At 47.9% G+C, this 24,339-nt stretch overlaps 2 protein-coding genes across 5 annotated transcripts in view; one reads left to right on the plus strand and one right to left on the minus strand.

Annotated features, from left to right (window-relative positions):
• Positions 1-24,082, minus strand: part of GATAD2A (GATA zinc finger domain containing 2A) — a 66,864-nt gene extending 42,782 nt beyond the window's left edge. The window contains exon 1 of one of the 4 annotated variants that reach the window (XM_037383551.1): positions 23,977-24,082. The gene's annotated coding sequence lies outside the window, so the exon portion shown is untranslated. The other 3 variants (XM_037383553.1, XM_037383557.1, XM_037383552.1) reach the window with 3 other exon arrangements.
• On the plus strand, positions 10,001-18,614 carry LOC119146241 (ataxin-2 homolog). Its single transcript, XM_037383628.1, has 2 exons — positions 10,001-10,223; positions 17,668-18,614. The coding sequence occupies exons 1-2, from the start codon at positions 10,002-10,004 to the stop codon at positions 17,728-17,730; spliced, it is 285 nt and encodes a 94-aa protein (XP_037239525.1). The 5' UTR covers position 10,001; the 3' UTR covers positions 17,731-18,614.
• Positions 24,083-24,339: the final 257 nt, after the last annotated feature.

Consider the following 24,339-nt stretch of genomic DNA (forward strand, 5'->3'; position numbering starts at 1 on the left):
CAATTCATTTTGCTCCTTTTTTGACTATTCATAAACTTTCCCACAAACAGTATTTGCAAAATACATTAAGACCTATTGATAAAACAACCAAGAAGTTCATCTTGGTGATCCACCTCTTCGATCCTCCGTCATAGCCCACAGACCAGTAGCGGTTCCTACAAATTAGCAATCTCTCATGAATTGCAAGACATTAATTTAATGCCAGCCTTACCTGTAAGGGCTACCTATTATCTTGCAGCATAACTTCAATGAAAATAAGAATTAATGCACAGCCAACCCAGATTAGCCTCAAGCTGAGCTTCTGAAAGTTATGCAAAGATTCCTTTTCAGGTTTTATGGAGAACATCATCTCCTCATTGGGATCTTCCCTTTCAGAAAAAGCTACACCATGAGCCACAGTCTTCTTGCAGTATCACCTGTTTTCAGGAATAGGTACGGAAAAGCTGTTACAAACATAGTCTTGCTTTTCCCCTCTGACTGCAAAAGTGAATTTGAATTTAAAAAAAGGTCTAAGACACCCAGCTCCTGTTGCAATTATGGAGTTCATCAAGACATTAAAAGCACACTTCTCCCCAGCACACACATGGGCCAGGAAGGAAGGATACTGCCCACAGAGCAACCTCAGCTCTTCACGAGCACAACCCACAGATGGAGCGAAGCCTCGCTGGATACCCTCTGCAGACAGCAATCAAAACAGGCGGCTTGATTACAAGGCAAGGGTCTTCTACCGCTAGGTGCTTGCTTTCAAAGACTACCTCTCATGAGCCTTAAAAACAAATGAGCAAGCCAGCAGAAAGCAAAACTGGAAGTCCATAGTCAACAGCATTCTACAGAGCTTAATACCAGCACCAAGTCTGCAGCTGGCACACATGTAATTTCACTATTTTACAATGAAAACCAGAAAATTTTAGATTTACATTGTGTATGCATCTCAACAGGTGGTTGAGCATGTCGGTACATACCGCAACACTAGGGACACATGTACAACTGCAGTACCCAATTCTGGTGGAGACAGGATTTTCTAAGATCCTATTAAATATGAATGCCTCCAGTTTACTTCCTCTAATTCTTACAAGCATTTCAAAGCTTGTGGTCACATGGTTATTTCAGCAAATGAACATACTGGGCACCGTGAAAAGGCTATGGCAAGGAAGTTGCTCCCACTTGCAGCAATAGGTAAATCAGCATTAACATGAAAACTAATGATTCGATTTTCTGACTAATTTTAGTATTTGGGAAGCCTTCACCATTTGTAGCATAAACCAAACTAAAAGAAAAGCTGACCACCTTTGGCAGTATTTTCCCTACAAAACAGTCACAAAAACGACTTTGCGGCTGCAGTGAGGCTTGCCCTGTTTAAGCAGCATCCCATGCCAGTGCCGGGCTCCGTTTGGTCCAGCCACGCTCTGGGCATTTAACAAATTGCTGCTAACGACCGGGTCAGCTGCGGGGTAACCAGTGCGCAGGAGACGCAGTTTCAGTAGCTGACATTGACAAAAGTCTCTCCATCTAGACTGAGTCAGGAAACAAGAAACAAGTTGACCAGCATCACTCAATTGGAAGTGTTCTAACAACTTTTTTTTTTTAAAAAGGGGTGTGGGGGATGAGGGGTGGGGAGGAAAGCTTTCCTGAATGTCAGCTCCTATAGTCTTACAGGTAACAAAATTGGGTAGTCGTACCCAAAGTGAACGAGACAGGTCATGTCAAAATCAATTTCAAGACTACTTGCAAACTCAATCAAGGCTTCATTATTTCTTCTTCCATTGAAAAGCTACAAAATAAGCCTTTATTCCTTCAACTCCAGCAATATGGCACTTTAATGCAAAGGCCCCACCACAAACTCCTACTTATTTTGGATATTTGGAGGGCGCGGGGGGGGAGGAACTGCCTTGTGATCAGCTCACACTTACCTACATACTTACAACCCTGTTCATCTGGTCTCCCATGAAATACAACCAAAAAAACCCAACCACACTTTTGAGGTGCCGCCTAACATTCTTAGAGGTTGTCGTTACCCACTTTTGTCAGACCTTTGAGTAACAACATTTACATTAAAGAATCAGCAATTATGATAAAAAGAGTTAGCAGAACCTCCTCCTGGCTGGAGAGGCAGATTATCTATTTTCACACTCTCTGCTGGAACTATCCAAACTATTTACACAGTTAAACAGCGATAAGCACTTTGCACTTGAAGGGATGCAAAAATAAGAATATACCATACAGTCTTGCTTACTAGGTGGTTTAGAAACTTCCTCAGGTGCCTGACTCTTAAAATACTGATTTACATTCAGCTGAAGATACTGGAAGTCGGGGGAGAGGGGGAGGAATGGTGTTTACTTCATGTCAGGGCTTATCTCCTGCCTTGTGGGAGTGCTCTGTTACAGGCTTCTTTTTTTGTTTCCGTCCTTCCAGCTCCCATTCACACCGCTGGAGCGAGGGCAACAAAAAGCACATATTGTTATGGATGACTGGAAGCGTGGTGGACTGCCTCCCGACTCCCAGTCCCCACGGCTTGGGCTACTGGGTCCAGAGAGATTTAAGTGTAACCTTCTAATTTAGTTTGGTTCGTGTTTATACAGGAATAAGCCCAAGTCAGAAGGTGACGCATAAGACACCAAAACTCCAAGACGAAGCGCTCACACACTGATCCCTTTTATGCTGCAGCAGAGTTCACTACAGGGCACCACAAATTAGCAGGGAAACTGCATTCAAGTTATTAGTCACCTCATAATTGTTACAAGGAATTGGAGACCAACTCTTACTCCGGCCATGTTTGGAAGAAAGCCTTTCTGGCAGAGCCTGACCTTAATGCCGGATCATCTGGAATACCAAACTTGCCAACGTCTCTGAAGTGGCAAGTCATGGCCAAATTACCTCACCTGGAGGGTCACCCAAAACCAGTCCCAAAAACTCCTTTACTCTTGCAAAATACTGTTGGGGTTTTTTTTTGTTTGGGATTTCTTTTGGAGAGAAAAAGGGGGGAGGGAGAGGAGAGAGAAGGAAAGGAAACAAAGAAGTAGGAGAATGAATAGAGGCTGAAATGCTTAACTCGCTCATAAGAGCAAAAAGGTAAAGTTCAAACCAGAATTCACGAAGAAAGAATACAAGCAGAACAGACTGATACAAACGCAGAGGTGCACGTGTTAAATAGTGCTTTGATACCTAAACGAGACTTGAAACTCCTGGAAACTTTAAGACTCCATTCTTGTGATACAGCCCATTTGACATATTAATGGGAGCAGCACCTGATCTAGCTGTGGAAGACTTCCGAACGGGAAAGGACCCCTGCCGCGTCAGGGCCAGCGGATCAGCTTGTCGGAGGCAGGACCCAAGGAATCCAGTCGATGCCCAAGGGCTCTCCAGGAAGGACAGAGGTGAATGGAAAAACAGCCTCCCAAAATTGAGCTTTCTCAAAAATAAAAGACAAGGTCAACATGCCTGATCACAAGTTTCCACACGTGTAGGTTAAAGGCGCAGAGACTCAACCCTGCTGCCGGGAGAGACCCACCAGCTGTAAGGGCTATACAGAAGGAATTCTGCTGAGCTCAAAAATTCACCTGACTGGAGCACATCACCAACAAATGAAGGTTTGAAATAACGAACACGAAGAGTCTGGGGTGAAATCCCTGCTTCCCTTGTTCTCGGGGTTTGCCAGTTCCCCATCAGACACGTGCTGCTCCTTCCCCATATTTGTCTGGCCTTCAGCGTCCATGGCTGGCTGTTAAATTTTACTCTCCTTAGACCTTTCAGGTGTTTGCATTTCCTAATACACCAAACTGGCATTGCAGATCATGAGGTAAACTTGATGACTCTTCCCCATCTCCACCCCCTTCTCATCTTACATCCTACCAGGAATTCTCATTTGAAAAACAAGATGATACCGGGATCAATAATTTCAGAGAGAAAAGCTAAAGATGATGAAAGTTAAAATAAAAGGAATTGTTGTTATAAGCCACATTTTGCATGCTTCCTTTGTAACACATGCTTATACCCATTTTGCAGATGGGATAGCCAAGGCATGGAGACGTTTAAGTGACTTACCCAAGGCAACATAAAACTTCTCACGCAGAGAGGACAGGGAAGCAAAGGTAAAGGTGAGAACAAGGTACTACAGCACACAGGACATCAGCTGCTCCCGAGCAGTATGATTTTCTAGATGCAGTAATGGACAAACACCTAGCATCTGCCCACTGCACCCCCAAACTGCGCTGGACCTAACAGCTGTGGCCAGACACCACCCTGCTGCCGACCAGTACCACCCTGCGCTCGAGCTGCAATGCTGAGCTGCATCAAACCCTACTGATAATAAAGACAAGGAGGAGAAAAGGGCATTGCTACAGCTGCACGTAGTGAAGGTTTTCCACTTTCTGCCTTATTTCAGTATGTTGAAACTGCAACACATTAAAACATTGTTTTCTTGAGAGTCAACACATCAAAAACAAGCAAAACTTTCTTGCTAAACCTTGATTTCACCCCATACAGCCCAAATGGCCTAATCAGATATTTTTTTTTTCTCTCCTCCAAATGCCCTCTTCACTCGAAGACAGTGAATCGTGCTCATGGAGTGAGAGTCGCGCCGCTGCTTTCCAGCCTCATCCACAGGAGAAAATGAGGAGCATAGCGGACAACAGGTTAAAAAGCCCCAGCACAATGAAGAGGTGCTCTGTAATTAAGAGGTAGGAAAGCTGTATGGGGAGAATTCCTGCCTGCCTCATGGTAGCCACAGCGTCCCGAGGTGATGCCGAACAGGTCACCCAGATACACACACAGATGCTTGCGGGCAAACACCAGCTGCTTACTGGTGCCCCACTGGAGAGTCCCAAGACCTGACACACCAAGAAGTCAAATACCAAAGAAGACTATTAAAGGCAATGAAAGGTAGAAATGCCGGTACCTTAAGGAGCCGGGGAAGGAAGAGAAGTGCTGAACAGCAAAAAGCCGACATAGGAAACTGCGTATTAATAAACCTTAACCTTTGTTCTGTCCCTGTCCTATAATGCTTGCTTTGGGCAATTCACTCTCCTTTTCCCCCATCTGAAAATCGGTACATGATTCATTGACACTGAGGTTCACTGATGTACACAGGGCATTCAGACTGCACGGTGCTAAGCAGATAGAAAACATCACAAAGAAATGAATAACCGCAGAAATTCCAGGTGGTGTGTACGAAATAAAAGCAGGAACCACTAACTGCCAGAGTATTCAACAGATGTCCAGCTACCCTGGTGAAGGGATGCCACAGAAATGCAGAGACAAGAGCAAGAGGAGGGAGAAGGCGGCTAGAAAAGCCTTAAAAAAAAAAAAAAAAAAAAAAAAAAAAAAAAAAAGGATCCCAAGCAAGTCTTTACACTGATCAATCATCATATGAATGCATAAATAAGCAGAATGTCTATATATAAAGTGCCAAGCTCTAGCTTCTAAGTTTTAAGGGCACAAATCTAAAACAAGCAGCATGGGTGGCACAGGGAGAGCTGGGACAGCGTGATGGAACTATCAAGGACAGACTTTCAAAGAAGAATACAACTGAAAGGCTGTCCTGGAGTTTCTTAGTCTGTCAGCGGCACATACTTCTCTGAACATTTATTTTGTCTAATGCCAAGAGAAGAAGAAAAGAGTGCTCACGTACCATATTTTTTTTCCCCTCCCAATCAACAAAATATGCTAACTACATTGCACTTCACATACTGGTCTACAGACCGTGTGCTGTGATACCTCAAACATGAATAGCATTACACAAAAGCAAACGTTACTTCCCCAAGTCTAAAAATAAGCCTACCATATTTTCAGATACCACAGTCTCCAGGAACATTTGGAGTGGGGAAAAAAAATAAAACCCAACAAAAAAACACCACACCACACCACGCGGTTCTGTTACTTTGATTATTATTGAAAAAGACATTGGTCGTTCTAAGAGGAGGAATAAAAAAACCTCCACATCACAGTTCATTTTTCCTTTTATTTCATAATGAGACCTCAGCACATGTATTTTAAGTCAAAAGGGGAATGCACACACTGCATGTTTTCTTCCCAACTTTTTCACCATGACCTACTGGCACAGTATTGATGCTCAGGATAAAAGCCTGTACCTGCACAAGCACATTTTCACACATGAGCCCTGTACAGAGCACACAGCTTTCTACCTCACAAGACACATAAAAGGGAAACATGGTGCTTTGTGAAATGCGAGCAAAATACGCACACTGCTACTCCCCTCAGGAGTACAGCAGTAAGAAACCAAAGTATGAAGCCTGGAGAAGAGCTCACAGTTCATATGTGCATAGTATCAAAAAAAAAGAAGTTCTGATGCCCAAATATTTGAATTCTTAAATGCATAAGTATGCTTAATACCTACTATCCACGAGTAACAACTAGGTATCGCATCTAGAAGTTTGTGGTTCAAAACACGCTCAGTGAAAACATTCTGAATTTAGTCAGCAAAACAGCATTTTCCACTTGGAACTTACATATAAAGCGAACGCTCCATCCAAATGGAAAACCTGAGCTTTGCTGACCGGTACGACATCTTGCCATTTCTGTCCTTCCCAATTTCTTGTACTAGATACCATCACTTTCAGGTGGTTGGCAACCAGCCAGGGACTTCACAACATGGACACCATGTCAAGAGGTACCCCTGAAAACCTAAGACAATTTCAAATGTGGCCTCCTTACAGCTGCATGAATTTTAGACTTAATTTTCAAAATACTTCCAGCACTATCCTCAAGATGTCAGAAGTTGAATTCTTTTATGCCAAGCGTCATTCCTTCTTCTCCCCCCCCTCCCTGCCCCAAAAGTAGCATAGCAGAAGTGATTCAGTAAGAAAGTAAGAATGCTTATAGCCCATACAGATGGGTAGGGCTAACAAAGAGCACACCCAGAAATAGAAGTGTAAGACCATAAGACAGTAAGCCCAGAGTTCCTCCCACAATTACAGTTCCTTTGACAGCAAAGGGATAATTCCAGTCCAAACCTAAGGCCGTGCAGAGCGGTCCCTAGCAGGGCCAAGGTTGTACATACGTACGCGTGGCCGAAACAGGGATCCAAATCCTTCATCTTGCCCTGCATAAACCTCACCAACATCACACAATACACCAGCACCGTCTGAATGGGAACCAATGATTTTAAACAGCTCCCCATACGACTACTGGCCTGTAATTACTACAAAAAAGTTGTAACGCAGCTATATTAAGTTACAGTATTAGCATACTGACACTGCATCATATGCCAACAGCGTTGCATCATCACCCATTGATGTAACCTCATGACTATGTAATGCTGTTAGGGATGGTATTAGCTGCTCCTCTGTGCTTGCACCTCTGAGGGAAGAGAAATACTTTGGGGTACCTGCAGCCTGCTCCACTGCTGGACACCCAGTGACCACAGAGATACCACCCTCTCCCTTCCTGTGACACTCAGCAGGGCAGCTTTTAATTCCAAGTACAGAACTCGGTCCTTTTCACATTCACACGAAGTTCAACCAGAGCACATCAACCGGTAACACGCGCTCTTTTTCCAAGGGGGAGCGAGAGGAGCATCAGCCTGCTGCTTACCCACCGACAGCACGCAAAGGGGTGAGCTTTTGCCGCCTGAGCATCACTGCGCAGCCCTCCCCCTTTTCAAAACCAGATAGCCGGGGGTAGAAGAAACCCAAACTAAACAGCTCCCAGCCCAGAAAAGTGCGTGTTTTGTGATCCTACCTGAGATGCTTAACCACAGAGGCTTGCTGCCTCCAGGATATCACATCACACTCTGGGTTTTTCTGTCCATAGCTCAACGATCCTGATGCACCAATGGCTATGCCAACAGCAAGTAACTGAACATGATGTTCAGGAATATGCTGTTCCATACATGGCACAATCTCAGATGGCTGTAAGGCAACAACTGGGGGCAAGGCCCCCAGTGACAGCCAGCTCTCCCTGCCACACACAGTGTGGTCCCTGCTTGTAGCGCTCAGGGGGCTATCAGCCTCCCCACAGTGCAAGCGCCAGCAAGCATCAGTGTGGCATCACCACCACGTCCCAGTGGGTGCTGTCCCAAGATTCGGTGGGACTGACCATTTGTCACCAGAGCCAGGCTCGTGGAGCACACATGAACCGCAATGCAGGAGCACACCGTGCAGTTCACTTACACAAACACTTCTCCACATGCTACACATCCCTTTATCTCTTACATTCTTCTGCCACCTCCTGCCTTGGGTCCCCTACCACCTCGTCCTCTCTGCTAACAGCATGTCTCATACGCTTCTGCTTCTTCCTACCCCCATCTCCTTCCACTGGGAGATGCTGGTCAATAGTTTGGCTGGAAGAAAGCAGGGTTTCGTTCTCTTCTCCCGCTGATGTATGGCAGCTTCCAGCCTACTGGCATGTCTCTTATTCCCAAAGGCCCTTCTTCGTTTCACTTCCTGTGTAACTGTCTCTAGAAGCAGCTCTGCTACCTCTGCTTCCAGCTGCATTCACAGGCGAGCGAGCAAGAGAGAAACATGAAAGTCAAACACCTGCAAAAGAAGCTGGAGATGAGGATCAGGGCAATGGCTGCAAAGGGACTGCCACAGTTAGCGCCGTACCCAGCAGGTCAGGAACCTCTGTCCGGGAACAAGGGGTTTACTGCACAAAGTACAAAAATAGAAGAGCATGGGGCAGCCAGAAGAAGAGACACAAGCGAAAGTAAAACCCAAGACTAAGAGTGTGTGCAAAATTTGGAAAAAAAAAAAAAAAAAAAGTAGTAAGCAGATGCTCCAGAGACAGACGCGCGTGCGTCCCAGCTTATAGGCTCCCCCAGCTTTGTCGGTGGGATGCAGTGAGCGATGCCCACCAGGCTGCAGCCCGCAAGCCCCGACCCCCGCCGCCGAGCGCTGGGCACCGGGGAGCTGGACGGTGCGTGCGGCCGGGCAGCGCCGCTCCCCGGGGACTGTCCCGACCGGGGCCCAATCCTGCCCGGCCCCTCCCGCGGGCGCCAGGAACGTGCAGTACTGGAGAAGCCAGGGCACCGGCGCAGGGCGCCCGGTGGGACCTTCACCCGCAGCTCCAGCACCGACACGCCAGCCCAGGGGGCGGCGGCTGCGCGCCCCCCTCGCTGCGGGGCCGGGGGGCGCAGCCCGGCGCACCTTGAGCCGCAGGAAGGGCGGGCGGGCGGGGACTCTTATTGTGACACGGGCCGCAGCCTGGCCGCCAGCCGGGCCAGTGCCACGGCGGGGGCTGCCCGGGGCGGGGGCTGCCCTGGCAGCCCGCTCGCCCCCCGCCGCGGCCCCCGGGGCCGGTCCCGCCGCCTCCGCTCGGCCGTGCCGCCGGCCGCGGGGGACAGCGGGGTCCGGGGCGCCCCCAGCCCCGCGCCCTCGCCCCAGCCGGCCCGGGCGGCGACGGAGGAGGAGGAGGAGGAAGAGGAAGCAGGCACGGCGGAAAGCCCGTAACAACTTTCCGAAACAAACGCCTCGCAAGCTGCCGTCCCGGCGCCGAACAAAAGCCGGCGGCGACCCGGGTCGCTCGGCCCCGGGCTCGGGGGACGCGCCGCGCCGCCAAACTTTCCCTTCACCGGCGAGGATGCCCCCCGGGAGCCCCGCTCCCCCCCGGGCTGCCCGCCGCGGGCAGGGGCACCAGCTCCTTCCCTGGCAGGCGGTGATCGACCAGCCCGCCCGGCGGCCGGAGAGCAGGACTTTGCACTTTTCCCGGGACAGCGAGGGCTGCCGGCGGTCCCCGCACGGCCGGGCTCTCCCGGAACTTCGCTGGGAACGCAGAGGCATCCCCGGCGGCTGCCCTTCCCCAGTAACGCCGCCGCCGCCTTTCCCTCCCCAAGACAATAAACCCAACGAGAACTTTTAACCGAGGCACTCACACGCCGCGGCACGCTGCCCGCTGCTCCCCGCGCATCCGGACGCCGCCGGTCCCGCTCCCCAGCCGCCGGTTCGCCTCCCCCGCGCGCCTCGCCGCCCCCTTTTCCGCGCCGCCAGGGATCCCCGGCTAATCCTCTCCGCCGCGGCTCCCCTTGCCAAATAATGCGCTTCTCACACATGGAGTCGCGGCGTCACTCGACGGAGCATGCGCGCGGCGGCCCCCGAAACACAGGGCGGCCCGTCCTGCGCCGCAGCGGCGGCGGGGCTGGCGCGGCGCCGCGGGGACAGCGGCGGCGGCAGCAGCAGCAGCAGCAGCAGCAGAGGCGGCAGCAGCAGCAGAGGCAGCAGCGGCCGCAGCGCGCAGGGGCCCGGCGCCGCTTCCGGGCAATGGTGGAGCAGGTCTGTGACCCGGGGCACCATTGGCCGGAGGGGTCGCGGCACATGGCAGGCGGGCGGGGATTGGCTGCGGCGTGGGCGGGGGGCGCCGCCGCGGGGGGCGCGGGTCCCGCCGCGGCGCCTGGGGCCACGTGGAGTGGCGGCGGCGGCGGCCCCGCCGTGCCCGGCCCGGGCGGGCATTGTTCCTGCGCGTCGCCGCTGCCGGGCCGGGCGGAGCGGGGCTGCCCCAGGCGCCGCGGGTCGGTGCGACGGCAGGACCGCCGCTGGCACGGGGCTGCTCTCGGCGCCACTTCGCTTTTCCTTCCTGAGCGTCTGCAGGCGCTGGCGAAGGAAGCGGATAGCAGCGGCTGCCCGCGCCCGGCCCGCTGAAGGGCACCGGGAGGAGAGCAGCCGGGCTGCGGGAGCGAGCCCGGGGCAGGTGGCGAATGCCGGGCAGGGTTACCGATACTCGGAGGCCTGGCTGCCGAGCGCGGACGGGCGGCGGGGAGGCACGGTTCGGCTCGGTTTGAAACCCGTCTCGAAGACGGAGCCGATCCGCGCCCCACGGATCGAGAGAGACACTAAGCAACAACGCTAGAAATCGCTATTACACCCGAGAGCCTGAGGGTAGCTCACACTAGTGCCGCCGCAGCTCACAGTGGGTCAGCAAGCAGCAGAACGCCTGGAAATGCCTTTGAAATACCCAGAAGGGCAGCTCAGCCCCAGGAGCGCAGCCCCGCACAGCCCGGCACCCAGGGCCGAGCTGCAGGTCCTGCTGCGGGTGATGCGGTGTGGCCGCTGCACTGCTTGCCTCCCATCACCTCACAGCACTTTCAAAGGGCTTTCGGAAGTCTCCATCACCAGGTCTGAAATCCAGCTGGTAAATTTAGACCAAATTAATAGAAGAAATTCTGGTTTCTTTTTTTTAATATATATATTACCAATCCCTTTAACACACTTGCACATCTCTGATGCAGTTTTCCAACTAACTACTGCTTTTCTCCTGTCCATCAGCAGAGGCAGCTCACTGAAGACCATTCGTACCCTCATATTTCTTTGGGCTGTAATCCCCGTACAGGTCTGCCTGAGGCATGAGGATATGAATAACCTCTGCCAGTTACAAAAGATCCCAAATTCTTCTAGATTTTCTGTAGCAGACTCATGCCAACAAACCTCAAGACCTCCAGTTTTCCACAATTCTGGAAACAGGTTATTTTTGGATGTGGGCTGTTCGCTCCTAATTCAGCAGCCTGCCTGTATCCTCTTCACTAAGCCCAGTAAGTGTCTCAGGTTAATAATTTTCAGCAGGGCTATACACCACATCTCAGGGTCCTCCTTCCTCCTTAAAAGGATGAAGGCTTCTGGCTCTGCACTCGTATTTCAGACCCATTTTCTAAACCCTAGTTGAAGCACAAAGTTAAAACCAGGAGGGATGTCACAAGGAATTAGGGAAGCTACTCCAAAAGCGATATATCTACCAGACACCGTGTATGAATGCTCCCCACCAACACACTTCCAAGTGTGATGCTTATCGAAAGAGATTTAAGAAGCAGAATAACTTAGCGATGCTTTAGTTTTTTTCAGATTTTGGTGACTTAATTCTAAGGCTGAAAGTTAATTCATAGGTCCTGTGAAAAGACAGGGACACCCTTCTGCCTCTTTGTGGGTCACATCCCCTTATTATACCCAATATTCCAGCACAAAGGGTTTCCAACAGTCACAGTTCACTCATCTGCACCATTACTTTGCCTCCCAGTCAGCACATGATCCAGAGTCTTGCCAATTATTATTTTTTTTAATTAAAAATGACAAGACAACTCCTTGTAAAAAACCTGTAGGTGCCCTCTCAGAGAAATGCCAAGGGAGAGCTGGCACGGGAAGGGAAAGCCACGTTACCACAGCAGCCAGCTTGCTCTCCACCTTCCCACTGGGACCCCGCAGTGGGACCCAGTGGCAAAGCTCCCTCCGGCCCCTTCTTGCAAGAAGACTCCCAGGGAAAATTCAGTTTTAGCTGTTACAGGTCAGGTAACCGTAAGCCTAGATAACCAAACCACCCGCCTACAGGCCTTCAAACATAGTGCACAGAAACGCTACCGCAGACTGAAGAGAATGCTTTTTCATTTTTTTCCATCATCAGCTTACTTAAAACAGCGAAATAAGTGATTATTTAGTCAATACTTCAGAATTGTGTGTGGTTTAAGACCAGCAACTGATTTTTTTGGGTAATAAAGACTGGCTTCTCTTTGGGGGCAAAGTTCAAAATTTAGCAATGAGATGTTGCTGGGGGACGGTATGGGTGTTGCATCAAGAGGGACTGTCAATAATTCAGTCACCTGGAAGGTGCATCAGTGTTGTAACTGTTTAATACAAGCTGCTGTTATTTCAATGACAGTCAAGTGTGGCAAGTCAGTGGCTCTATCAGCAAGAGAAACGCCACAGACTTGTGTATTCCTAGAAATACATACCTACTGTCAAGTAACTTGTTCACAGCATGTTTATGTTAACTGCTGAAGTGAAACTAGTCCTGCTTTCAGGAGGAAAGTTCTATGAAACTGCAACAAATTATGGGAAAAAAGCTAATGAATCTACCTGTATCTGTCAGACTTTGAAAGAGCTGGGATTTGGGGTGGAATTCTGTCACTATGTATCTTGTGTTCAGGAAAAAATAAAGCTGACACTATTTAGGTCCAAACAAGCCAAACCAGACATCTGAAACAGTAATTAATAAATAGTATCTTATCCCTGGTTTAGTATGTACACACCTTTGCCAGGTAGAGAGTATTTGCCAGTACAAGAGTATTGCTAATACATGATTACAGCAGCCCCCCTCTCCCATTAAAAACAGCACCTAAAATCTTCAGAGCCAAGCATCAGCGCGCCTTTAATCCGAATATACTCCTTTTTGGGACCCAGTACCTTCGAACTAAATACTTGGTTGCTATGCATCACCGTATTACACCCTTATTAAAACAGCCAATATTACATTATTAACATTATTGGATTTTAAACTAAATTAAATACTACGTTTAAATTAAAATCCAATAGTTGAAAATTAGAGAAGCCATTTATGTAAGCAAACAGCTATACTTTTGCAAATCTTTCCCTTGTTACGAATCAGATGATGCACAGTAAAGCAATACCAGAACAGTATTACCTCACCGTTCCTCACCTGGGCCTTGATTAAAGCTACTCAATTAAGCACGGAGCAAAGCACCACGCGTCTGCGGTCAAATGGGAGAAGGAAAGACGGAGTTCAGCCGGCTGTCTCAACCGAAGCTGGCAAGTCTTGGGTGTGTCACTAAGGTGACACTGTTTGGAGGAGGGCATCAGCCGCACCGTGCTAATGGCACTCCCTGGTGCCTGGCAGCCTAGATGGGCTGCGTGTGGGTGGCTCTGCGTGGGTGGCTCCGGAGGGAAGCCGTCCCCGCCAGCCTTTCCAGCCAGGCATGCCGCAGTCACACACTCTGCCTGTTCGTATGGCTTTTCCCTTTTTATAAAGAGGTTTTACAAAGATCCAACCTAGCAAGCCGCCTTGAATCCTTACGTGCGCGTGATTTTGAGAACGTGGCATAAACCCAGAAAACGGCATAAATATTTGTTCTGATAACCACAACTGATACTACGTAGCCTAGATTCTACTTTAAAGCTGAACATCTCATCACAGAAGCAAGATTTTGCTGGAGCCAAAAAGTCCAACTGTTAAGTTGTTCCTCCAAAGGTATTTCCCGGATTCCAAATGCAAAGTCCATAGATAACACGGATCAAATACTTCATCCTTCCTGTGTATTTTAATACACTAACTACACTTTTCATAAAAATACCACCCAATACAGTACACGCTAGGATGTTAACTTTGCTGAGACAATAGCAGAATTTGGGATATGAGGGGAAAAACCCCACCAATTCAGGCAAAATTCACAAGTGTCCCTAAAGGAAGAATGAAAAACGAGATTAAGCTTTTTCTCAAAGCACATCAGAATGTAGGTCAAAGAAAAACAAGCAGTAAAGCTCAAGCCAGATCTGGTAGACTTGGTCATCTTCCTGCAACCAACAGCAGGCGTAAGAGGCATGGGAACATGCTAATATTGGCATACTAAACAGGCTAAACAAGTTCTTAAGCTCAATAGCCGATACGTGTTTTAGTAAAGGTAGACAACACAACTCTGAAGTCGTTTGATGGTCTAGAGGACCAAGAAATCAGGAGCACAGATCCTTCTGAAAGCTGCTTCAGATCGGGGTCTGTGTCTGTAAGGTTCACCTAACTGCCACCGTTCAGAAGATAAAACCAGGGGCTGCTGCTGGGTGTGCGTTGACCTGGAGTCTGACACTGGGACAAGACAGACTGCAAACTTTTTTTTTTTTTTTTTTAAATCAAAGCACACTCCAGCACCTTGTAAAGATATTTTTTTAAAATCTTTCCTATTGCTGGCTAGAAGTTTGAAATTAACAGACTACATCCTTAAATAGTTAAGGAAAAAAAGGATAAAATCGTAAGTGTGCTGTAACAATGCTCAAAATCTTAAGAATACAATTTTAAGATGGCTTATGCTAAGAATGAAAGGAATTCCATAGGCTTGAGACCAAGAGATGGTCCTTCACTTATTTTCTGGCAAAACTACTTTCATGCAAGTGCAAGTTGAGCTCCCACCAGCTGCTCAAGATAGAATTTCTGGTAAGTAGTTCAGGAATAGGATGAGATTGTAAACTGGTGCTTTTTGATGCAAAGAGTCTGAGACACTTCAGGATCACTATATAATCTGTACCACTGGGTCTGTTTGCCTGTCTCCCACCCACTGGGAGCAATGCTTACATGTGAAACATTTTCTGTAGCAAAACAGAACACGAGATTGGAAACAGGCAAAGTTCCACAATCTAAGCAGTGAGGTGAATGACCCGAAATAGAAATGAAAATTAATCTTTCTGGAACCGAAAGAAATTAAAGATCAGTAAGTTACTGGGCAAATGGAGAAAGCGGCAGATGTATGCAAATGCAGCTTGGTCCAAGACGGTGCCTTCAGGGTGCTATTATCTGACCCTGCCTCTAATAAGCACTTTTATGGTTGGAAGAGGATATATTAGGAGTTTTGCTCCAATGACAAGCGCTTCATGGACTATCGATTTTGCTCAGAAGTGGGAGAGAACAAAGTTCACCCAGCACTGCCGTTATTTAAAGATCTGCCAAAGAACATCTCAACGTCCTGAAAACTGGTCCACCAGAGAGTGTCGCAGATCCCTTCCAGTTCGTCTTCTGATCTGCAGCTTCGGACACAAATGTTTTGCTGGCAAACAGTGAGTCAGACCCACGGAGCCCATACTTGAGGGAATGGCTGTAAACAAGCACTTCTTCTGGCTTGCTCACTGATCATCGTCACATGGCTCATCAGTACTTGACCCCAATTAAAAGAAGAATTAACGAGTCGCAGAAAACTCCAGAGTTGCCGTATAATTTGACTTTCTGGAAGTTTTAACGGCCACAAACAGTCCTATGATAAGCAGGAACTCGACTCAGTGGGTGCACACCTACAAAGAGATGTCAGGCTCCCTTCCTGCCGATGGTATCAATATTCCCAAGAATCCCTTTCATCTGACCTGCCAGCCTATTTTTAACTGTCTCATCTGCAGCCGGTAAGTGTGATGCACCAAAAGAAAACCAGGAGTTCCTCACAAACCTCACCGGTTTTATCATTTTGTGCAAGAGATAAGGCTTAGTCCGTAAGTCTCTTCTCTAGCATAGAATCCTTTTCCAGAACAGACTATGGGTTACTCGGCACTGGGGGAATCTGCTTACAAGAAGTCTGCCAACCAGCAGCGGCTTGTTCTACATCAGCTGGACTGCTCATCACTTGACACTGTCCTTTTTAAATGAAAAGAGGGTTGTGCCACCGTCCACATAGGCAATCAGATGATTTTATAATTATCTGCTAATTTCCTCTCATCTTACACACACACACACACACATATTGCATTTCGTCTCCTCTAACTGGTAAGCTCTTCAGGGTAGGGGCACTCTGAGTGCTATGGGACTGCTGTGCTATTATTTTGTCTGATTTTATGAATTAATTGCTTCCAGAGTGCAATAATGAACACTTTCCAGTTGTGTATAGGGTTTTTTTTGTTGACTCCTGATAAAAAATATTTAAATTACTAATTCACACTAGTATCCATGTCCATACACTCTGAAACCCTGAGCGGCGAAGGCAGGAGAAAAGAGAGCTGCCGCACCACTGTTATTAGGAAGTCCTCATGGAATTAAAATGTGTGTGACATTTCCTCCATCGTGGAGAGCATTTTGGTCTTTACTGACCTCCAAATTAGAGGTAATGGGGGAAATACAAATACAATCTCAGTAACTGGTAGTTCTTACCAGTTGCAGAAGATAAGTGACCGAAAGCTCTATTGCAGTTACCCCAGTCTCTAGCAAACCAGCTTTTATCCTTGAGGGGACCAGGCAGGCTGCCTGGTGTACTTGGGCTGAAATGTTTTGTTTCTCAAGAAGATTAAGCAGCAGATCTGAACGTCGGACAACATGGCAGATGCCATGACTCAGACTTTGCTTTCTCCCTCTGACACACATGGGGTGTCCCTGTGCAGGGCTGTGGTGCTGTTTTCGGCAACTGAGAGATTTTGAGTTTGAAAGCCAGACTGTGCTGCTCAGCCGAGCTGTGAATTTTCAGGTTATCAAAACTTAAAACCCAAAGGGTTCAAAATTATTTTCCAAGTATGATTTGTGTTTATCTGCCAAAACGTCTTTGAAATTGCAGGAGGTGGTTGTTACTGACTCCAGGTTGTCGTTGTTAATAATACATCGTTATTAATCAGATTTGCACAACCCCCCCAGTCAGTGTTTACCAGTTGGCAAACGACGCAGAAAAGCCTGATTCAGGAAGGATTTGTTTTTACAGTTGAGACCCTGCAAACTAAGGGTTTCAGAGCGCGTAGGGAATGTCTTTCACAAGGTAAAGGGGTTTGTAGTTGCAGCCCAAAGAACTCCACCTAAATTCCACAGATGTATTTGAGCAATTCCCAGTAGTTTATTCTCTCAGTCCAGCATCAGGCTAGATTCCTCACAGAGATTAACGCGCGCACAATCAGATATCTGTCTGTATGGATGCCATGACATCGACAGTTCTCTGTGGTTTAACAGACGAGTTCTGGCTCTGTAGCCAGAAGGATGGGGTAACTGAGAAATAGAGTCGATGGAACATATTCTGTATTAATTTTAAGCTCTGCCTGTGCGAGACCCTTTTATTCCACTATACAGTTTTGATGAAAATGGGTACAAGATCCTCCAAAACATGGTCAGGTTACTCTTACTTCAGATTTCTTTAAATACACAGGCAGCCAAATGATTTATGCTCTCCCTGTAGCTAAAACCCATACTGTGTAAGAACACTGAGGCTGGTTGTGTATAAAGTCATCTTTTAATTGAATAAGCTTTAGTCTTTTTTTTTTTTTTTTCCTTCCCCAGAATGTAAAGCCCTTCTTACCCCAAAGAGTGGGACTACTGGTTGGCTACAGACAAAAGCACTAAGCGTGGTGGTCGGCATGAGAGGTTACATTTCAGATGGTAATTAACTCAGCGCACTGATCATCTCCAGGACCAAAGTCAAGGCAGCATTGGAGGGAGCCAGGCAGAGAACTGAAAACAATGGTAGAAGTCTTGCAACAGAGAAGAAATGAACATAGTACAATCCTGGTTTAAAAGTGACTGCAATAAAAGGTAGCTAAAATGCAAAAAGTAGGAACTTTGAGCAAAACACATGCAGAATACTCTCCCTTCAGTAAAATCAAGCATTTTCCTTAGAGCTGTGAAAACGAGTGCCCAGTTGTTCCTGGTTTCTCAAGGCATCCACCCCAGGGATCAGCACTGCATTGACACCTGCATTGCATCCAAAGACAGCTGTGCCATTTTGCTACAAAACAATCTCCTTCATTATAATTAAATTTATTAAAATTTGTACCATGTCAAGGCCAAACAAGCAAGTTATCTGTACCTCTCAAACAACTTTCTTTTAAACTTTCAGAGGTGAATAAGTTTTGACAGCTCAACGTGACCTCAGTTTGCTGTAACTCATGTTGTTATTTTTTGATGATGAATACTCTGAGTCCTTTGTTACCTGTAATTCTCAAGGACTTGACTGTGTATTTATAAGATACCGAGAGAGCCTTACCATAAAGTTATGTTACAAGCAATCACGGGGACACTGATGTAAAGCAAAAGGCCTGAGAAAGCACCGCCGGGTTTTACTGATCTAAATAAAGTCAGCTAGGTGGAGTACGCTGCGTTTTGAAAACCTCTGTATTTTCATGAGGATTATGAGAGTCTTATACAATGTTTACTACAAGCATTTATTAACATTGTTCCTTCTGGTAATAAGATGTTTATTATCAGCACATAAAAAATGCCGTATTTTCCCCTACCTCCCTGCTCATTCTAACTGCAGCTCTATGAAGTTGCCTCTCTTCCCCAACAGCACTATACTAGGTCAGTTCTGAAACCTGCTTTCCTGCTGAAAAGCAAGGCTTATAAATTAGATTCATTTCTAAATTTAGTATTGATGGGATCAGTCATTACTGGTCTTATTTTTTCAGGCAGATTTCAAGGGAAAAGTACTCATAAAGCAGTTACCGCTTCTTGCTTAAGAGTTTACAGAAGTCCTGAACTATAAATCTCAGCATGTGCGTTGTGTTAGTTGCTGAGACCACCTTCGCAGAATTAACACAGCTTTTACTGGAAGGCCAAGATCAGAGATTTTCTTCTTCCAAAACAATCTCATATTTTAATAGTACTTCACAAATCGCGTATGCAGGTTCCCCTAGTCTTTCTCTCAGAAAACACAGGTTGTTCAAGAGGAACAAGAATCAGTTGAGGAAGAGGAGGAGAACATTTCTGCCAACCGGCAGACTTTGGTGAGCTGTTTTGCGATCTGAAATTTGTCCTGGGCAATGAATCCAAATACTTCTGGGAAAAAGACAGTGGGGGAGATCCCTCACAGCCATCAGATACTGCTACTGGTTACATGCCACTCCCAGTGCGCTGCCAAGAGATGGCTCTCATGAAAAAAAAGTCACATCTCTGTCACCAAAAGCTGAAGCACCCTTTGTTTTCCTTTGAAGAGGAGGCTGGTCCTCTGTCACACACTTGCTCTGGGTCTGCAGGGTGCAGAGGCACCAAGAGGGAGGAGAGGGAGTGCCACAGAACCACATTCCACAGTTTCAGTGCTCTAATGAATAATCATATACTTGTTTAATAACTGCAAAAAAAGGTCAGCCCAATTCTTATCATCAGGCTCTCTGGAGATTTGACATCCTTGGCATTGTATCCTAAGAGGAAGGAAATTTCTCACTTCCCTAGCTATTTCAGTTATATAAATCAATTGTTGAAGGATAGTTTAACTGGTCTGCGCATAGGAACCACAGCAACTGCGTTTGGGCTCAGATGGTCTTTGGAGATCCTTATCTATAAATTAAAAGATATAATGCTTTGTAATTTATCAGTAATTATATTGCATGTACATTGAAAAACTGGTGAAAACTAATAGCTAGAAAAAAAAAAAATTAACTTTATGCTGTCAGTCATGGTACAAAGTCTGCTCCTTCCCTGACTGTGAAGCTGTTTGATCGGGGTCTTTTGCACCCAAAGGCCAGATGTTGTCACCAAATACCGACCATCCTCTTCTCTCCAGCCCCCTTGGAACCCCCATGCTTTACCAGCCGGGCAAGTGGGCTCAGTTGCATAAACTTAGAGAACCTATAAAACACTACTAGCAAGGGCGGTGGATTAGAAGATGGCACTTTCTGGCAAAGGGAAAGCCGCTATTGGCTGCAAAAACAGTAAAAAGATGCAAAAATCCAGAAAATATCTCTGGTAGCTCCATGAGCATAAGGCCATTGGTTTACTATGCCAGGCAACCGAAAAGCAAACACTGCAGGTATTGTTCCGGCATTTCAGCTTGGCACTAACACCCTGATTATTCACTTGCAGCAAGGAACAGATCTGTCCTAAGCCATGGGAGCTAAAGGGTGAACTGATGTCACGGCTGACATAAGGAACCTGTTGTAAAATGAAGCTATGATAAAGACACAATAGCTCATACATGGCGACAGTATGTTCATGTACCCGTTTCGAGAGAAACTGTGTTTTCCACAGTGTATCGTCACAACTAGCATTAATTTGCTTATTTTGCAAATCTAGAAAACTATTTGCTTAAAAGTAATGACTGAAGTGAAAAGGCAGGGAGGAATCAGTCATACAGTAGTGATTCTTGTCCTCCTCTGCATACTGATTTTTAAGCTTTCTCCTCTAACTTCGCTGAATGCCCAGAGAGTAGTATTTTCTTCTGTGATTAAGATGGGTCAACAGATTTGGTCAATGTGATTTATTTTACTTGGGTAAAAATATTTATTATCCTATTCTGAAAGTAACTTCTGGCATCTCTATACGTAACCAAACAAACAGGTAAGACCACTGGCCTCTGGAGGTACTCTCAGATGCTCTTCAACAGCCAGCCTACCCGTATGTGCATAGTGTGGCAGCTCAAATGCCTTCAGTTTTCAGACCTGGGCTACTAACCGCAGCAGTAAGGATTCCAAAAATGCGCATGCCACCTCGCTCCAAAGAAAAGGGAATTAGTCAGCAAAAGGGGTATTCTTATGGTACGTCTTCTCCTGTTGTTCTCTGGCTGCAACATCCATTGATATTTTTGGTTGCGCACCAAAATTGTGACACTAGATGCTCTGAGCCAGCCCAGAAACGAGGATGAGATCAAACCCCAGCACTCTGCAAGGAACGGAGGGCACGACCGGCAAGCCAGAGTAGGTAAATACTTTTCACATATCTTCCTGAAGAGTTTTTTCTCTAAGCAAGAATACCACATAGATATTTCAGACTATGGTAGTAGCCCACTGGTACTGCACAGTTCCTCAAGTGGAAACATGTATGTCCAGAGATGCAAATGGTCCAAAAGTTTTGAAAACTCTCAGTCTGTAATCCACTGTTCCAGTTCATTCTGCCCTTAGCAGTAAAAAACCTCCAAGTCTTCACTCCACAGCATTACACTACTACTAAGAAACATTTTAGGGTTCTCTCTCCTGTTCCCCCCTCAGGAGTGCTTCTAAAAATGTGGCTGCAACCATCGGAATTCCACCATTACTTTTAAATTCCCTGCCTGCCTTTTGGAAACTGAGACAGCACACATGCCGGTTGCCCTAGAGACTCAGCAGACTCTGAATTCAAGCTGAAGATATCAGGGTAGAAATCGGTTCACGTCCCTTTGGCCCAGACTGCTGAAGTCTTATGGGCATACAGAACATTCAGTTATACCTAAAACTAGCAACGGCGTTTTATTTTTTGCTGCAATAAGGAGGCTAACTTTCAGTGATTCTGCCTCTTATGTACAACCCTTGAAGCACTCAGACCGTCATGATGGAAACTGGGTAATTAACTTTGGGTGAAAGCTAATTCACATTCTTCAAGTAGCTTTCAAAAGCAAAGCTAGTGTGCTTGTGCTTGTGTACTTTTTTAAACAAAACGTTGTTATTTGTAGTCCCCAACTCCTTGCTTATGGACAAGTTTCTTCCTGCAAGACCCTCTGAAATTGCTCATGGCAACAGGAAATTAAGATGTTTAAAATGAAGCCAAGTGGGAGACGTGAAACAGCCTGCAGCACTTTGCTTGCTTCAGATAGTAGCCCACTAAACAGCAGGATTTAGGGACCACTGGTACAGACGTAATTGCAGGTACATTTGTGTGAGAACATCATCTGTTTTACTCTCTGGAAAAGTTAGTCACTGTCTGAACAGTATGCATACTCAGGCTCATGTAAGATGTGTCATTAAACTCTTGAGAAGGTCTGAAAAAAAGAAGTCATCTGTACCACTGACACAGAGATTAGAAGCCCAATCTACAGCTTAAAAGAAGACTGTCCACTGAAAATATGTGTTTTCTTTCTTAAAAATTAGCGCTCGGTGCAGTCATGAAAAATACTGAAGCATTTCACAGTTTTCTTTGTACTCCATAGTGCTTCGTGATCAGTGAATTCAAATAAGTATTTGTACCACCAATTTCTAAGATGTTTAGGAGTTATATTTAAGGGTCCTTCTTAAGTTAAGAGCAGGAAGAAAAGCTTTTTCTTCCCTTACACTTTTTTCTTGTTTGGAATTTGCTCCTAAAATGCTGTGAGGAGCCAAAATTTGTGAAGTTAGGTTACTTCTAAATACTTCAGCTGGTAATATTCTTTAACCTATAGCAACTGCCACAGCGCACATGGCTCGTACATATACTCCCTCGTACTCTCTCTCTAGCTTTTCACCACGCTTATCATGAAGATGGGGGAAAAAAGTGGAAGATAGATAGAAAATTAATAATGAATTAGATTTTTAAGAAGCCTTCTAGATACGTTCTGTGAAACATGGCAGATAGCTGGGGGTGAGGAGAAGGTGGCAGACCACAGACAGGATATAACTTTATTTTGAATAGAGTTTGTCTTGCGTACAAACTAAATCCCCCCCTCCCCAAGTAGTACAGAGATAAAACGCTGCCAAAAAAAGAAAGCGATCGAGGCAAACGCAATAGTGGTGTTTTCAAATTTGTGAAAATGAGCCTGGTTCTCACTCTTTGCACACATAGCCTTCACACATCTAGACACAGGGGGTATAAGGACTCCTCTTTGGCATCAGCCCCACAAAACACCTCCATCTTAAGTCCTGTCGTGAATTCAACCCATCTGGCACTCTCCAGCAAGCAACCAGTTTTTTTGTTCCTGCTTAGCAGGTCCCCTCCATAAGTGGCCTCACCCTGCCTGTATTCACCCTTTCTTCCCAGGGCCGCCTCATCCAGGGCAAGACCCCTCGATTTTTGCTGCCCCGTGGCAGAACTTTGTCCATTTCTGGAGTGCCACTTTCTCTTGCAGTGGACGTCTTGTTCCCCCCGAAGCACGCACCACTGAGGCTTCTCTCAGGAGTCCTGGTACCTTCGTTACCAAAAAAGCTGCCCCCTGCTCCTAGCAGCACTGTTCCCCCTGCAGCCACCGGCTCTCCCCTCCATGCCCCCTTCCCCGCCTGCTCCGCGGCTGGCTACACCCAGCCCGGCCCGGTGGCCCCAAGTTTTTTCCCGGATGCCCCATCTTTAGCATCGGTAGTTCCCTCCCCTCCCCCACTTCCCCTCCCCCGCCTTCCCAAGTCTCTGGGACTAATCATCTGGCTTTGCTGACATGCTCTGGTAGCTGTGCCTATCGGGCAACTCCCAGGATGCACTCTTCGCTCCTCCCTGGCACCCCCTCAGCCTTGCCCACCCTCCGCTGGTACTTCCCCAGCCCCCCCCCCCCCCCTTTTTTTTTCCTCTTCCCCCCCCCCCCTCCCCTCCCCCCCCGGTTTGTGAGCGCTCCTCCCAGGCCCGGTCTTCCTCAGGCCAATTCCCCAGCGTCCCTCCGGGCCTTCCCCTCCCCCGCCGTGCCCGGGCCCTGCCGCCCCGTCCCCGCCGCCCGCGGGGCGCCCACACCCCGCGCCCCGGGGGGCAGCCGTGCCCCACAGCACCCCACACACACACCCCCACCGCTCCGCGACACCCCCCAGCGCAGCGACCCCCGCCCCTCCCGCCCCACAGCCCCCCCCTCCCGCCTCTCCCCTCCCCTCCCCCCCCCACCTCCTCACTCGCCCCTTTCCCCTCAGCCCCTCGCCCCCTCGGGGTGAGCTCCCCCCTACCCCCTCTCCCCGAGCGGGCCCCCCCCTCCCCACCACCAGGTCCCCAGGGGCTGCGGGGGGTGGCGATGTCACTCACTCTCCTCAGCCCCCTCAGAGCCGCCTCCTCCTCCTCAGCGGGGCCCGGGCCGGACTGGGGCCGTGGGGGGAGGGGAGGCGGCTCCCTCAGGTGGCCACTGACAGGAGGCGGGAGGGAGGGAGGGAGGGAGGGAGGAGGGGGCTGCGCGCGCAGGGAGACCCGCCTCGCGCCGGGCTCCCTCCCTCCTTCCCCCCCCTCCCCCCCCCCCTCGTGCCGCTCCGCGCGCTGCCGGCGGCGCGGGACTCCCGGGGTGGCGCGCGCGCCACCAACCGTCACCTCCCGGGGACGCCTTTCCCGCCCACCCCGGTTGCTAGGCAGATTTGGGTAAACTTGCCCCTCCGCTCGCCTCGCCCCGCCTCCCGC

This window comes from Falco rusticolus, chromosome 4 (assembly GCF_015220075.1).
Source record: "Falco rusticolus isolate bFalRus1 chromosome 4, bFalRus1.pri, whole genome shotgun sequence".
Taxonomy (NCBI): Eukaryota; Metazoa; Chordata; class Aves; order Falconiformes; family Falconidae; genus Falco; species Falco rusticolus.